This window comes from Amblyomma maculatum, chromosome 7 (assembly GCF_055883805.1).
Source record: "Amblyomma maculatum isolate TAMU_Amacu chromosome 7, ASM5588380v1, whole genome shotgun sequence".
NCBI classification, from domain to species: Eukaryota; Metazoa; Arthropoda; class Arachnida; order Ixodida; family Ixodidae; genus Amblyomma; species Amblyomma maculatum.
This window is the reverse complement of record NC_139350.1, coordinates 96804091-96820908: the sequence shown is the minus strand read 5'-3', so window position 1 is coordinate 96820908 and position 16818 is coordinate 96804091. Positions and strand designations below refer to the sequence as shown.

The following is a 16818-nucleotide window of genomic DNA, read 5'->3' as shown; positions in this document are numbered from 1 at the left end:
ATTTAAATACTTTAGCTGCCCATCTGTTACTGTCCAATTTCCTCAGGCGTTAATCATATAATATTTTACTCTGAAATTCCCGTACTTCGAAAGATGCCCAGCCCATATCTCCCTGTACCGCCTCATTTGCAGTTTTGCCGTGGGCACCTAGTGCTAATCGTCCAACGGATCTCTGATTTATTTCTAATGTCGACTGTACCTCTGATTTTAGGCACAAAACCGCCTTTCCGAAAGTAAGTCCGGGCACCATAATTCCTTTCCAAATACCCTTCAAAACCTCATACCTATTTTATCCCCACAATGCCTTATGCTTCATTATCCCGGCATTCCTTCGCCCTTTGGCCTTAAGTGATTGCTCATGCTTTTCAATGTATGCCAATCCTTCGTTTACCCATACCCCCAGATATTTATATTCACCTACTCTAGGTATTTCATGGCCTTGTGTTTTAAGACCCTGATCAGTTGAGCCGTTGAAAATCATCAGACCCGACTAAATTGCGCTGAAACTGAAGCCTAGAGCGTCCCCTTCGTCTCCGCAATACTTAACTAGAGTTTGCAATTCTTCCAGACTATCAGCTAGCAGCACAATACCGACTGCATACATCAAACCGGGGAGGCGCTGCTGTACCGCCTTTCCACCTAATCTATATGACAAGTTAAAACCTAGGCTACTGTCTGTATCCTCCGTTCCAGGTTTATCATATAAAGCATGAACAGCACCGGTGATAGAGGACGGCCTTGTCTTAATCCTTTGCATACTTTGACATCGTCCGTACTTCTTATCCCTTCCCACGTAATTTCTACTTTAATATCCCGGTATATTTTCTGTAGGAACTCTATTATCTCATAACCGATACCTTCTTCTCTTAATATGTTCCACAGGAGTTCGCTGCTTACGTTGTCGTATGCCCCGTTTATGTCTATTTACAAAGGTCTGTTTTCCACTCTAGATATTTCGATGCATTGGGTAAGGACGAACAAGGTCTCATCTTAGCGCCTACTATTTCTAAAGCCGTTCGGAGGTTATCCGAGTATCTTGTTACTTTCTACCCATGCTTGCACCTTTAACTTCACCGCCTGCATGGCTAACCTGCACATAACAGATGTTATGATAATCGGCCTTAGGATTTTATGTACATCCTGTCTCCTTTCCCTTTATAAATCGAATTCATTTTACTCTGCCGCCAGCTGTCCGGAATTTGCGTATTCGTTATGACTGCTTCCAGAGCTTTTAACAACGTTTCCTTACTTTTTGGACCGAGTTCATTATTCAGCTTGATCGGAATTCCATCTACTCCTGTAGATGTGTTTTTAGGAATATTTTTTTTCTGCCTTTTTTTCAGTTTAGATTGGTCAGTTCTAAGCTGCTTTGTATTCTGCTACCTTGTGTTGCTTCCTGATTTGCGGAGTTTACCCTATCGTGGCTCTTAAATGACTCGGCTATAACTGATGTAATGTAGTTCACTGCGATGTCTCCCTTTAAACAATTTCCCTCGTTATCTTGAATCCGATCCTGCTTTCTTTGATTCTTCTTCCCAAGCCAGCTTATATGGTCCCAGAATTTTCTTGCTTTGCCTCTAGATGCATCGTGTATGTCAGCCATCCAGCGATCGGTGCACGGCCTTATTTTACTTTGGACGTGGGCCTGCACCTGAAATTTCTTTTGTCGATATGATTCCCATTTTTTGTCGATTTCCTCCTGAGATACCTGTGCTTTATTTGCCATTCGATGTTCTCTTGAAGCAGCCCGTCGTTGTTCAATAGCTTCCCTGATTTCCTTATTCCACCAGCTCCGTGGCTTCCTCTTTCCATTCCAGCCGTTTGCTACTTTAACCTCCTGAATTTTCCTCCTTATGAGTAGTTCTACCGGTTCTTAATCCCAGTCTTCCAAGGGGCTTTTCTCTATTGCTTCCTCTATGTCTGCTGCTATCTGCGCTATTTGATCGTCATTTAATTTTGCGTTTGTGCTTTTTCTAAGTTCCATTTCTCTTTTCATCAAGGGCCCCATCTGCAGACTAATACGTTTATGATCACTTCCCAGACTATACTCCCCTTCTTCGTCTATTTCCAATTTTGTGACCTTGCTATAAATTTCCTGCGGCATTAGACAATAGTCAATGGTCGTTTGCCTGTTGCAGAATTCCCACGCGATTTGGCCTTCACATTTCGTTTCTCTGTTTACTATAACTAGATCGTGTCGCTCAAAGAAATCTAGCATTAGCTACGTGGTGGCGCCATCTGCACTAAAGAAGTCGTACTAGATAGAGTTCTGGTTTTCGCCGGCATGATATCGCCATCAAATTGTACGTTAGCAATGCGCAAAATTTTCGGAAATGTACTGTTACTTGCTTAATTTCTTTTTAGTTCCGTAACAGATCATTTCTAATGACATAGTGTGCGACAAAGCTTACACAAAACACCCCTTTACTCAGACGAAATAATGAGGATCTTTGATGTATTGGTGGCATGCTCGTCTCACAGTAAGAAGCAAAGCAGAAAGAATCCCGGTATGTTCGGAGTACTTTCATTTACTGTTATTTCTTTCGTTCATTTTGGATTTTCGCGTTACAACGGAGAAGAAAAACAACGCCGGTACCGGCTTTCCTGCGACACGGGGCCCTTACGCTTTAGCATAAAAGGCACTGTATCGGTGACTTTTCTCCTTGGACAGCTGACCGCATCGTAAGAGAAAGTAGAAATGTGGGAACGAAAACACCAATGGGAGCAGTAGTAGAGGGCTACGGAGTAATTTTGACCACCTGAGGATCTTTGACGTGCACTGAGATCGCACAGCATACAGATAAAAAGACGTAAAGGCGGGGTATTTGTCACACTTCTCGGTGCACTCCGGAACCTCGCCTTAAGGGAAGAGAGGTAGGAGGTACTGAAAGTTGTGCCATAGTGGAATGCTACCGAATCATTTCGAACACCTGGGGATCTAGCGGTCACTGACGTCTTGGCAGCATGCGAATACCTTTTTTAATGCGAAAACCTTTCTAGGCTCATAAAGTGAAAAGCTGCGCAAAAGCAGCTCTTGTGTGTGTTTCCGTGTTCTCGCTCGGTCCTTGTTTTATTCCAGCAGTTTTAAAAATGAATAAGCTATGCGCGTAGCCTGTGTATCGCGACTGTGCACTGATGTGTCACTCGCCAATAGCGGGCGCACGATCAGGGAGGTTATGAATTAAAGCGACTACTGGTGGTAGATAAATAATAAAAATTATAGGCCTTGATAGAGTATGGCTATTCCTATCGACTAATAATGATAATTAATGATGAATAAAAATGACTTCTAATGGTGAATATGCAAAAGTATACGATCGTAATGACCGTACCTAATTGGAAATGAGTAAAAATGCTTAGCTATGAATGGTAAGCACTAAAATGACTAGACATGACTCGTCATGACTACGAAACGACCAATAAGTCAAACGACGACTTTAGTGTCCGCAACTAACTAAATAGAAGTAAAAATGCTTAGCGATGGGAGGCAAATGATAGGAGATGAGGGGTAGGCTTTCGCCGTTCTTCTCTTATGATTGACATCTAAGAGACGCGAGAGCTTCAATGCGCTAGGAAAGCCAAGGCTGCTGTGGCCGGGAGTTTGGCCTGCAAGGGTCCTTGACCTAATTAAGATTGGGTGTCCATGATTCCGAGATGCCTAGCCAAGTTTCTTCGCCTTCCTTCTCCAAAGCCTAATATAAACAGATTAGATTTGCCCTTCCACATGCGCTCCACGTTCACCCCCATGGTGCGTCTGCCTACCAAGCGCGCAGGCTTCTGCGTATATTAAGCTCTGCGGCTAGTCACGTTGTTATGCGGGAGCCCGGAGCCGCTGTGGTGATCCGGCGTGGAGAGCCGACGTAGCTGGTTGCCGTAGCGATGGCGCATGCGCAATTAAAGCCTTGGCGACGACGGTGAAACTCGCGGAACTAAGCCAGTAAAGCTTTCACTTTAAAAGCATGAAAGGGACGCCATAGTTTTGCACGGGCAGATTCGTCAGCTGGTTGCTGCTTTGAACCACTCTCTGTGTTCCTGTTTATTTAAATCGAGCATAGATGTATTCTTTAAGCAATTCTCTGTTGTTGTTTTTTTCCGCATTCATCTGCTTTTAAGCGCTGGAGAAGCTTGATGAATTTAAACGTACCGGATTTGTGAGGCTCTTAAATGAATGCGTCGGCTCATTTTTGAATTTGCAGTGAATTGCGGCAACTCATTGCAATGCCAGATGCGCAGCACACCTCTTTGTAGTAATGTTTCAAGCTACTGCTGTACCTCCAAAGTTTCTCTTTCATTTCCTCGTTAGCTGCTTTCGGACAAAGTTTTATCCTTTGATTATCATTTTTCTCTGCAGACCTCTTGCTCAATCAAAACCGGAATGGAGAAAACTATCCCCGTGAAAGTGGCGGTGCGCTGCCGCCCACTAGTGTCCAATGAAGTACTGGAAGGGTGCCAAGTTTGCACACGGACAGTGCCGAATGAACAGACTATGGTTTTACGTGGTGAAAAAATGTTCAAATTTGACTACGTTTTCGGTGAAGAATCGAGCCAGGCTGAGGTCTACGAGGCATGCGTCTCCAGCCTGCTGCCCAGGATATTTGAAGGTGAGCATATGAAGCCTGCCCACAGAAATAACGATTAAATGTTTTCATTTCTATCCCACGGGTAAACTTGGTTCTGGAGACACGAAAATGTAGCAGCATCGTTATTTACCTTTCTTGCATGGCCGTTAAAGAGAACAACGGTGTTGGCGCATTGTTGTAGTGCCAAAATTGTTACTACGTTTGTCATAACGTCAGGTTCTGATGAACTCGCTACCTTTCGGAAATGAGAGATTAGCGCCATTTTTCAAGCGCCTACAAATCTTGTTAAACCAGTATTCCTGGTTTCCCTTGCCTTGGTGGCTAGGTATGGTGGTGACGTATAGGTGGTCGATTTTCTAGAAGACGTTATTAAGGTAGTAACATAGTATAGCTAAATTAGGCTGAATTATTTTGTTGCCTAGCACGATGAATTAGAAAATGAACTTTTCCACACTAAACGATATTTAAGGGTAATGAACAAAACGCTGGTCATTGCAGTCTTGCTCCGAAAAGCAATGATAGACCGCAGTGTTCCCGCACCACTTATCTGTTCTTGTGGTGCTGTGTAGAGCATGATGAAGCACCGCAACAACACAAGACGTAAGATGGCCAATGTGTGCCAGCGCGCTCCTAATCCACGAGTAAAGAAACGGCTGACAAAGGTGCTTAACAACAGTAATGCGTGAAGAAGTTGCTTTATTAAAATCGGTGGAAATTTTTCAATGATGTCTTCTTGTGAGTAGCTCCGAAACACGCACAGCAAACAGAAATGGTTCCATGCATGCACATTACATTGGTTTACATTATCTCCAGATGCAGAATAAAACATTTTCTACCTTATTTAAACATTGTAATGTATTTGCAGCCGTAGCAAACACTTTCTCAATAACCAAAATTTTGTGACTTGAAATGACTGCACAATGACTGAATTTCAATGGAGACGAAATTCAACAGCACCTGTACATGTATTATTGTTTTGAGAGGTGAAGAGAGTCAAAGACAATCGTCAGACAGTGAGGTTCCTTATCCAGTAAATTCAATGGACATTCAGATACAACAAAAACACAGTTACAAACAAATTACAGGATTGCATTTAATTTCACTTAAGAGCTTAATGGCGAGAGCCTTTGCACCTTCTTTTCTTCTACCTCTTCTCTTCTACCTGTATATTGTATTTGTGTACTCGTAATAATTTCGTTTCTCTCTTTCCCTTGGTGTCGTGGTCGGTGACATCGGCATCTTAGGACTCCTCTGCTTGACACGCGAGACTGAAAAGATTTACATGGACCATACTGGGCTTTTATAGGAACTAGTCTTAAGTAGCCGAATCGGGAAATTATGTCGACGTCAAAACGTATTTCGGCGTCCTGGCCGGATAAATTATGTCGACTTTAGAACCAATTGCGACGTCTGCCGGACACATCTGGGAAACCAATCTCGCGGGTGTGAGATTTTCAACGTGATCCTTGAAAGGTTTTTGTCTTAAAAGAACGGTACAGACACAGAACATATTTTGATGTATGCGCGTGAAAGAACTGTTCTCTCCGTTTCTTCGAAGCCTTTGGATAAGAGGCCTCTGTCGGAGGAGCTGCTGCTGTGCGCTTGGAAGGACAAGGGGAAGGGTGTCCAGGCAGTTCGGGCTGTCTGCCCTTTTTGGTGCGCCACCAGACTCTATTCGAGCTTGTAAAGCGAACTATGGTGCCTGCATAATTTTTCCATAGACCTTCTCCCACATCGTCACCCATCTGATTCTCTCTCTTCTCCCCTTCCTCAGGGCAGAGTAGCAGGCCAGATTTTAAACATTCCGGCCAGCCTCTCTGCCTTCCATGTCAATAAACCCATCTATTGATGGAAGAGATGAAATGGGCTCTTTGATAGCTGAAACATCTCAAACTAGTCAAATTCTGTACCTTAGCAGGCCTTGGCAGGCGAACGGAAGAGTAAATGTCCTGCATGCCAGGATTATTAACTCACTATAAATACCTCTGGTGCATTTTACGGTGTAGAACTTGCCATGGCACTATATCGCTGCCGCATATTATCTGCTGAACAGCGTCATTTATCTGCTTCTCTAGTGTCATCGAATGTCAAACTAAGCCTATAAATTATGTAGTTACAGTTTCTCTCAATCCATGCCGAAAGGAGGGCCCCTGGTGTGATCTTGGAGCCAGGTTCGTTCATTCAGGGGACGTTCTGCGTAGCAGCTAAAGCATTTAGTGGTGATTTAGCTTGGCTCAGAGCATAAATGGATATAAATATATGATCTAGCGTTCATTGAATTAAATTTTAATTCGCGTATTTTATACGTATGGTTAGGTTTAGCGAAGTATGTAACGGGTGATTTAGGCTTTGCTTAGGATGGAGGCCTAATTAACGAATTTAGTCCAACCTTGTCAAAACGTATGAAGGCGGCGACATCCGAAGCGTAGCCCGAAAGTCTGGCAACTTAGCATGAGAGGAAACCGGCTGCCGAGATGGCGTGCAAAGCTTGTCCTGGGGCTGGTTTGAAAGCCACTCGTAGCGAGGTATTGAGCCAGCCCAGCAAATTTGAAGAGTGCGTGTGGTTAAGCGTTTGCAACAAAAATGTTCGATTTCTCTCATGCCATAAATGAAATTACAGCAGACACAAAAAAGTCATAAAGGATTGAATACCTTTTTTCCTCTGCCCACATAACTGTTTCATTTGCCTATAGTTGGTGAACTACCTTAAGTGCAACATGCAGCAAGAGTTCAAACTGGAGACAGCAAAAACACTGGCAGTGTAATGCGCTTCTCAAGTAGCAAAAATATGCATCATATTGTGTACCAAAACTGAACAGTTTAGTACGTGTTGCACATTTCTATTAGGCGTCTGTAAGCTGAAATCGCAGTGATCGAGGTGTGTGCACGAGAGAAGAGGTATGGCATTGAAAACCAAGAGGGCCTAGGCAAAAGTGATTTTCTATTCCTTTTGGGGCTTTTTTGAGGAATGCGCATTCTGTAATCATTTTTGCATCAGGAGTGCTCTCAAAGAAAAGGGAAAGCCTTACTGCTGCCATTGGTTCCAAGCCCTCTACATCGCATCCAGACCGTGCACATCCATCAGACGTCGCATGCACGCCTAAGCTAAGGCAGTGGCTGTCTCGGACTTTGATTTGAGCAGATTCACGTTATAAATTTTTTAACTTCGTGTCCGTATTGTCGTCATACCCAAATTTGTCAGGAAATGAGGCGCCCCCTTTTCATCTCCTAGTTGAAGGTTTAGTTTGTGCGTTTTGCTAATTTTCTATGAGGCCCCCGTCCGCTTATACTTGCTAGATCAAATTTTACATTTTCAATGAGTTCACGTCAGCAAATATGTTTGAAACCAAGAATGTATCTTCTATGTTCAAGGCTACAACGGCACCGTTCTCGCCTATGGCCAAACGGGCTCTGGAAAAACGTTCACTATGGGAACGCGCTCGTCGTCCAATGACACCGGCTGTGACGATGCGAGCATTATCGCCAGGATAGTTGACAATATTTTCAAGCATATCACGACAAGCACAGAGAAAATATTCCTTGTGCGAGCTACTTTCCTCGAGGTGAGTGCATTGTATGCAAGACAGCAAATACGAGACGTGTAATTCGCGAAAATGTACTAAATATGGCCAATAAAGTTTAAAGAGCCAAACTGTGAGAGCTATTCTGCTTTATGTATATATGACTGTCGATAATCAGGTCATGAGTGAAACGCCACCGATATATTTGTTGACATGAAGACTTCATTCCCAAGTGGTGCTTCTTGAGCGAGTTCCCCTATAAATAGACAAGCTTTGTTCACTAATGTGTTGCACAATTCGACCATTTCCTAAGCATCGCACAACGAGATTGCGCCATTGCGTTTGTCGTCAAATGACATGAATGCTGCTTCTGAAGGAATTATTGATTTTAACCTTTTACACAACCACCACATAGGCGGAATAAGCGGCGTTTATTTTATTTTAGCAATCTGAGTGGCAAAAAGATCCAGCTCTGTTTTGATTCGAGCGCGATCGTAGTAGACTTTGTGGGCAAACCAAGCACAGTCATCAAATCTGGCTGATGAATCATTTGCTTGAAGTCTTGACCCTTCAAGCTTTTACTTGTCTATGCTCTGCTTTCTGTGTATATGCCTATTTCTCTTGAAGTAACCCTGTATGTTATACCTACATCAAGGGTTTTTTCTTTATTTTGCTGCAAATTCCTTGAATAAGCAGGCGAATATTCGAGTGCAACTGAATTTCCTTTCATGCCTTTGAGATACAAACTGAACCTAAATGTAGGAGGCATCAGGTTTGTAGTTGTACAACTGGCTTGTCGTGGATGTAATGTCATTTCTACTTTCTCGCAGATATACAACGAAAATATTTTTGATTTATTCTCCAAAAGTTGATTCCGAGAACCATTGACGATACGGGAGGATCACGCTGGCACGATAAGGGTAAGACTTCACTAGTGCATTAAATTGTTTTGGGCTAACAGCATGATTAGGAGCGTGCAGCTCGAAGTACGTCGGCTATGATTATATAGTTACGTGATTATAATAGGCTGCTCCTATTTTGGGGTACCCGCATTAGCAATGATGCAGTGCTTATGCATTGTGCTGCGCTCTTAAACCTTAATAGAGAACTGTAAGCTTAAAATTAGAATTTCCCAGCTAACCAAACAGGCAGAAACATAAGCGTGATCTCAAGCAAAAACTATCTGGATATCGAGATGCGATTCCATCTGAGGCACCCTCAGCAGGAAAAGTACATGGAGCCTTCTCAGCCCTACTGAAAAACCAAAAGTTCTACGTGGCAATAACCTCATAAAATCTCATCTAATCGCATCGACTCTCATACGGTTCACATAGTTATCAAAAAATATCCTACATAATTTATGATAATGTAGAAGAAGCTATGAGACCTTATGCAATTATATACGACTTGTATGTGATTTCTTATGTGAACTGAATGAGATTGTGTGAGAAAATGTGAGGTTATTGCCCCATACAGTTATTTCAGTAGGGTAGGGAGGTGCTTCATTGAACCTAATAAATCCAAAGGCAAACAAAGAAGTAACTTGAGGAGGGTACTCAATGACTTCAAAGGCACGGATCACAGCTCGCCGGCAAACTAAAAGAAACATACTCATGTACGACCGTAGATGAAGATGAGGAATTTAGAACATACACTAGAGAAAAGCACCACAATTAGGATGTAGAATTCCCCCTCGTAGAAATAAAAACCACATTAATGAGTATGAGGCGAGATACGACACCGGAAGACGACCTGATAACGGTCGGCCTTCTGGCCAACCTCAACGATCAAACCCTGGACGATTTTACGGCCAGTAATGATTGCTGGGACTCGGGATGTTACCAAATGACTGGAAAACATCCATAGTATTGTTCATCCCAAAGCCGGGCATAAAGATAAAAAAGAAAATTTAAGACCAATCACTCTCACGTTCTGCACCGGTAAGCTCATGGAGGTGGCAGTAAGGCAAAGGCTGTCCGACTATTCGGAACAGCATGGGCTGCTGCCGCCCTCCATGTTCGGCTTCCGGCCACTTTTGATCAGCGCAGGATGTTCTGCACCAAAGCAATGGGGAAGTTATTGATCCCCTTTTAGGGAGTTCAGAGACAGGGCGATTTTGACCCTGGACCTGATGATGGTCTTTGAAAACGTTAAATATTGTAAAAGTGAAAATTTCAAACGGCAACAATTGCGGCGAGAAATGTTTTAGCTACATAAAAACTTAGAAAATCAGAAATCTTATATCAGATTGGGCAATAAAAAAATTAGCTGAGGTTTAGCTTTAATTCAATCCGGTAGGTAGCGTAAGCAAAGCCGAGGTAGCTTCTCTTTCTGTTCTTATTCTTCTTCTTCTTCTGCTTCCGCGGCGCGGCGGGCTACCGACCGGGTTTACCCGACGGCTTGAAGAGGGGCCCCATCTACGGTCGCTGCAAAGGTCAGACGTGGCTACCGGCCAGGTTTACGCTACGGGCTGAAACCTGGCGTAGTATTGCTTAGGCAATAAAAATTCGGGCCAATCGATATGGGAACACGGGGAACGCCTCAAGGAGCTGTTCTTTTCCGCTGCTCTTTAACGTTGCCCTCATAGCGCTCCCAGAGAGGTTCAACGCCAGTGAATAGCGTACGCCACGCCATCTACGCGTGCGACGTTACCATCTGGTCGTTGCATGGGTAACTTAGGGCAGATGGTGGGAGCCTTCCGAGAGGAGTGCGCTCCGAATAAATCAGAACTCTTGCACATTGCAAAACCAAAAGATCTAGGACAAAACATACACAATTATGTTAAAGGCAATCCGATACCAGAAATGGACATACTTCCGGTATCGGGATTGCAAATTGATAACCTCTGTAACACTTACAAGACCCTGAAAAATTAAAGTCCACCTTCGGAGAAATTAGTAGGATGATTGGCAGGATCTCCGGCAAGAACGGTGTACGTCTTGAACAAGAAACCGTTTGCCTGGTTTAGGCGTTTGGCGACACTCGTGGGGAGTAAGTGGCGCCCTATCTCAATCTGAGGAAGAGCGACCGTGGAACCCTTGACGCGGTGATTCGGGCGGCGGTTAAAAAGGCGCTAGGACTCCCGGCCAGAACCTATGCGGAGTGCCTGCTCCAAATCGGGATCCATAATAGCATACGGGAGCAGATTGAGGCCCGCAGAACAAAGCATATTTCTAATCTGTCCGCGTCCAGCATCGGCAGGCAAAACCTCGGAGATCTAATTCTCGGGCTTCTCCCCATCATCTCCCCATCATCGAAAACAGAGTTTGCATCTGGGATATGGGGAAAATATTTTTACGGTTAAGCCGCTCTCTAAAAACATGAATTGGGAGCATAATAAGGGGAAGCTGCAAGCCTGCAGAGCAACATTTATGCAAAATAACTATGGCAGTAAGAGAGGCACATATATTACGTGGATGCAGCGGGTCCCCCGCGAGGACGGCATCTGCACCATCACTGTTGTGCACGAAGAAAGACAGGTGAACGGGCTCTCAGTAAAAACTAGTGACGCGCTGATGTTGGAGGAAGTGGCGATTGCACTGGCCTCCACCCACTCTGTCACAGCGTATATAATGTCGGACTCGCAACAGGTTTGCCGAAATTACGTGCGGGGTACGATAGCGCCACTCACCTGCAGAATACTATTGGCACATACAAGCAATTCAGATTCAGCTACTTGTAAAAAACAAACAGATAATGTGGGTGTACGGTCGCCAGATGGTGGAGGGGAACGAGACCGCTCACGCGGTTCCCGAGCTTTCCTACCCGTGGTTCCGCTAAAATAATCCGGTTCCACCGCAGCAACTATAAGAATCCCGCTCATAATTTATGCGAAGATTGAAACTCATTTCCGCCTCTGCGGGAGGGAGCTCCCGTGACCCGCCAAGGGTCTCGGCAGATATAAGTAATGCCACCTTAGACGGCTTCAAACCGGGTGTTTTATAAATCTCGCCATACTAAAATACGTACATGGATCCGGCATTCACGGGTTGGTGAAAATTCTGCGGGAAGTATGCTGACCCATCCCACATGGTCTAGGCTTGCCAGAAAAACACAAATATAGCAGTTATAACATCCAACTAGGGAGGGCTGGAAGGCGGCCCTGTCCAGCTCGGACCTGGGGGAGCGGGCCCAGATCCAGAGAGCTCGAGCAGTGGCAGCGGCCAATGGCGTCTTGGAATAGGGTCTGCCACCCAGCGCCATAGCCATCCCCACTTTCCTTTCACAAATCATTTCAGCCTCACAATAAATGTATTCTCTTTCTTCTCCTAAACTTATAAAAGGGCTGTGACCAAACATCTACCTTGAAATAACGTTTTCTGGGGCTAGTGTGTAAGAGTTCATGTTCAAGGCCTGAAAACGCACATGGACACAAGAAATGCAAAGGGACGAAGCGCCTTTTCCCGTTGCCTTTCTTGTGCTCGTGTTTAGTTTCGCGCCTTGAACTTATGGTGAAATCTCTATACTTGGTATTTTTGAACAGTGCAATGTTCCTTGCATGCTTATTCTCAGATGAAAAAAGGGTGGTACTAGAAATGTTCGCTCTTTCTTTTGATCCCATTTTCAGCTTTCACGTTGAGCGCGAACGCTTGCTGATACACTGTCTGTGCTTTTGCTTCAACTTGTATGAACAGGTGGCCAACCTGACGGAAGTAAGTGTGACCACTCCCGAAGAGACAATCCAGCTCCTCGAGAATGCCTCTACATCTCGATGCACAGTTTCGACCAACATGAACTTGCGGTCATCTCGGTCTCACGCAATCTCCACCATGATTGTAGAGCAGAGGGACAAAGGAGATGGTGTCTGCACAAGGCTAGCCAAGTTCCATACAGTGCATCTCGCTGGATCTGAACGAGCTGGAAAAACTAAGGCAGTTGGCGAAAGGCTCAAGGAAGGTTTGTTGCCAATGTTTGAATGTTTAAGCTGCTAGTTGTTGGTGGATGGCTCTAATGCTGGGAAAGGGCGAGCAGCTGGAAGGTAAAAAGGCACAGTAGTCACTGCGGCAGAATAGTTCAGATGAGGGTGCGCTACTGTTACGCTCCGTAACATATCCAGGGATTTCGAATTTTTTGGACGAGAATGTACAGTTTTTGTGCAGCTTGTAGTCCGCCATGTTCTCCATGCAGCTTTTATAGTCGACGTTTCGATAATTTGGTTTGAAAGCCAGATTTCATACACTACATGTAGGGTTGAATATTTCTCTACGAGGTTCAATACTTTGCTTCATTGCTCACGCAAGTGACTCAGGACGTCTTAACCAGTGTCCTACATGGCTTTTGTGATAAGCGAATTACGCGTAATAGTAAATTATCCATTGCGATCACAGCACACGGTTGTAATTTAGTGCTTCATTTTCAAAGATACAGCGCTTGATATCAAATCATATCGTGTTCTAGGGTTTAGCTGTTTGGTTGGCCCTTAGCTGACATATCATTATCAGTGTCAAAAGATGGATGAGTGTGTACTCCGAATTTGTTCACAGGAATCAAAATCAACAGAGGTCACTCGTCACTTGGCAATGTCATCAGCGCTCTATGCGATGGCGACCCCCACGTACCATACCGAGACTCTAAACTGACGAGGCTGCTTCGGGGTACGTACAAACATTTTTTGGCTGGGATCATGCCTGGGTTGCACGGTTGCGCATTGGAATGTGGCACATACTGTGTACTTTACTGTGCACAGCGCACAATAATTGCTTTCTTCACCACCATCTCATGTTTTAGAGAGCTCAGCTTTGACCAATACTTGGAATTAATAATGCGGATTGCATTTAACGACTACATTTTCGACTTCCTTTGTCTGTCATGGCTCCATCCACAAAACTCTGCAGGACAAACGTGGGTGCCTTAACGAGGATCACAAAAATTTTTATTTTTCACGTTGTTTTTCTCAGTCCACTTAAACATCGTTAAGTAAAGTGCACTGACTGCGAACGGATAGTTTTATCCCAGCTCAGGTCTTTCATTTCACATAACTTGACTTATACTAGCGACTATTGATGTTATTCCCTTTCGCTGTGTCCTTTGGCCCAGGTATTGAGAAGCTCTCGATTCTGCAGCAATCAGCTGAGCTGCAACCGTATTGAACTGCCCAGAATTTAATATTGTAGGTGTCAGTTTTTCTCATAGAGCTTTGTTTTTGTAATTTAGAATGACATTTGACCTAAAATTTTCAAAATATTTCGAGAATTACGTGTTGTGTGATTGAGGTATTGTTAGTCAGTCTTTAGTAAAGGTGTCCTAATAGTAATGCCCAACCTTTTTATTTTCCTCCAACGGCGTTAATTCACACATATATGATATTAGGAAACATTCAATCTGCACCTCTGCTGCTTACGACTATATTGTACCGCACCATACTCTTAGCGTATTTGATTTGTTAGTGATTTTTATATGTGCACATTGCTAAATCAGAGTAAGAATGACGAGAGAAACATATTCACCGTACAGACAGGGCTGCACATAAATGGGAAATATGGAAGACAGAAGGTGATCCTACCACATTGACGTGATATTGGTGAATAAAATTTTGCTATTTGGGGCTCCCCTGGAGGCCTGGTGTCCTATCTCCTGAGGTATTTATGTTTTGGTGCCCTTTTACTATACTCATCTCTAAAATACAAACGGCTTTAGTATAAATGAAAAAATGTCGAGTCGCTTATGCAATAAAAAATAAGAGCTGAGTTTCACTTTATATATTCCAGTGCGCGTTGCAGTTGCAAGGCATAGCAGTTGACTGGTGCGAGACGTCAGCTTGGTAGTGTTGTCCATGAGAGACTCGCCAATGCAAACTGCACTGTTCTGCTCCAGATTAGGCGGGCTTTACCATGCGCCCACCATGTGCTCTTTTTACAACAGACAGCTGCCTGTATGTGTGTGTGTCTAAAAGCTGCGCCGTGGTGAAAGCTCACTGATCTACTCTTCGCGTTTGTGGCATTGCATTCTTAGAAAATGCATATTACGAAAGTACCAGGGTAACAGGGAAGGGTTTTGCCAGTGACTGAGTATACGGAGAAAGAGGAAACACTATATTCTGAAAGCCGGTGTTAGAAATTTTCAGACGACGAACAGCAATGGTAAAATCATGCGAGTCTGAGCATGCGGCCAATGTGGGAGGGGTTACACATCAGCTGTAGAAGAACGGAGGTTTGGGCTAGTTGGTGATCATCCATGTTTAAGTAACAGTGCAAAAGGAGAGAGACGAGTGGAAGGATGTACACAAATGCTTTGTGCACCTCCACCGTCGTTGTGTACCTTCTTCCACTCGTCTCTGTCCTTTTGCGCTGATGCCTAAACATGGTATACACATCAGCTGCGCTCTAATGTGTGTGACAGTACACTGAGGAGGAAAACTGTGCAGAATCACCCGTGCCATGGTGAGAGCACAGTGATAAGACATTTTGTTAGTGCCGTCTGAGTCTCTGAGTACCATTAAACAACCGTAAATTTCGGCTGATATGGGCCAAGTAACATTTTTATGGGATCACCACGTACGTTTCCCTCGATCTATTAGGGACTGTACGAAATATGTAGAAAGTTTTCTGACCCTATAACAAGGTGCTGTGAGTTTTAGACTATGGCTGATAAAGCATATTTTATTGTTTATGCCCCTTCATTTTGCACATTGTAAGTTTGGAGGTATAAGTAAATCCTAGCTGGCTCAAAAATGGGAACCATTTCTGATAAGAAGCATTTAATTGCCAGGAGGGTTTAACTAAAATAAGGCGACTACAAAGTGGGGAGGCTCTACAGTGATTAAAAGGAGGCTGAGTACGTATTGGTCTGCGTCGAAATAATTCCAAATTCTAGTCACACTGAGGCAAGCCTTGTCAAATTCGGAGATTTCTAAAGCTAGAAGACAAGAAAAGGGATATCGGTGAAACTATAGTGGCAGCCAAATTTACGAGCAAAATGCATGCGTCAATAAACATTTCAGAAACTAATACGCGAGGTCATGGTGCGCTGAAATTCAGTTCTAGACGGCGGCGGTCTATCCTTTGTTTTTCAAGGACGCTTTTTATGGGATATTTCTAGGTTTAGCTTTCAGAGCGACAGTTATATTTTTGCCACTGAACTATTGCCAATATAGGCAGAAAGACTTGGAAGACCAATATTTACTAAAAAGTAATTTAAAAATGTTGTTCTCGATGTCCCTTGTATGTTCGTGGACTAGGCAACCTATCGTTTGGAGGTAGCATTATACGTGGTTTATGGTAACTACGTTACAGATGCGTCACTTCCTAGCACTGAGTTTCCTCTTCCGCGTTCATTTTTATTTCTCTAGATTCCTTGGGGGGCAACAGCCACACTGTGATGATTGCCTGCATCAGCCCGGCAGACAGCAACCTGGAGGAGACCCTCAGCACATTACGCTACGCGGGCAGGGCTAGAAGGATCAAAAACAAGCCTGTTGTCAACTTTGATCCCACACAAGCACGAATCGCCCGACTTCGCCAGCAGGTGTGATCCCGTTTGATGTGTACTGTGGCCTATGCTTGTATTATAAATAGCATCTTTAAAGTTTGGGTGATTACTGCCCTACTGAAAAAATTGTATGAGACAATAACCCCATTTTCTCTCACTATCTCACTCAATTCTCATAAGAAATCACATACAAGTCGCATATAATCGCATAAGGCCTCATAGCTTCTTGTACATTATCATAAATTATGTATGATATTTTATTATAACGATGTGCACCGTATGAGAGTCTA

The 16818-nt window shown here is 43.8% G+C and overlaps 1 protein-coding gene across 1 annotated transcript; it reads left to right on the top strand.

Annotated features, from left to right (window-relative positions):
• The first annotated feature begins 4375 nt into the window (after positions 1-4375).
• Positions 4376-16570, top strand: LOC146184009 (chromosome-associated kinesin KIF4B-like). Its single transcript, XM_084608475.1, has 5 exons — positions 4376-4601; positions 7953-8143; positions 12736-12997; positions 13585-13695; positions 16389-16570. Exons 1-5 carry the CDS (start codon positions 4376-4378, stop codon positions 16568-16570), a joined length of 972 nt encoding a protein of 323 aa, XP_084464601.1.
• Positions 16571-16818: the final 248 nt, after the last annotated feature.

Coding starts and splice junctions, on each gene's coding strand:
- LOC146184009 (XM_084608475.1), top strand. CDS start 4,376: ATGGAGAAAACTATCCCCGTGAAAGTGGCGGTGCGCTGCCGCCCACTA. Junction 4,602..7,952: donor GCTGCCCAGGATATTTGAAG/GTGAGCATATGA, acceptor TCTATGTTCAAG/GCTACAACGGCACCGTTCTC. Junction 12,998..13,584: donor TGGCGAAAGGCTCAAGGAAG/GTTTGTTGCCAA, acceptor ATTTGTTCACAG/GAATCAAAATCAACAGAGGT.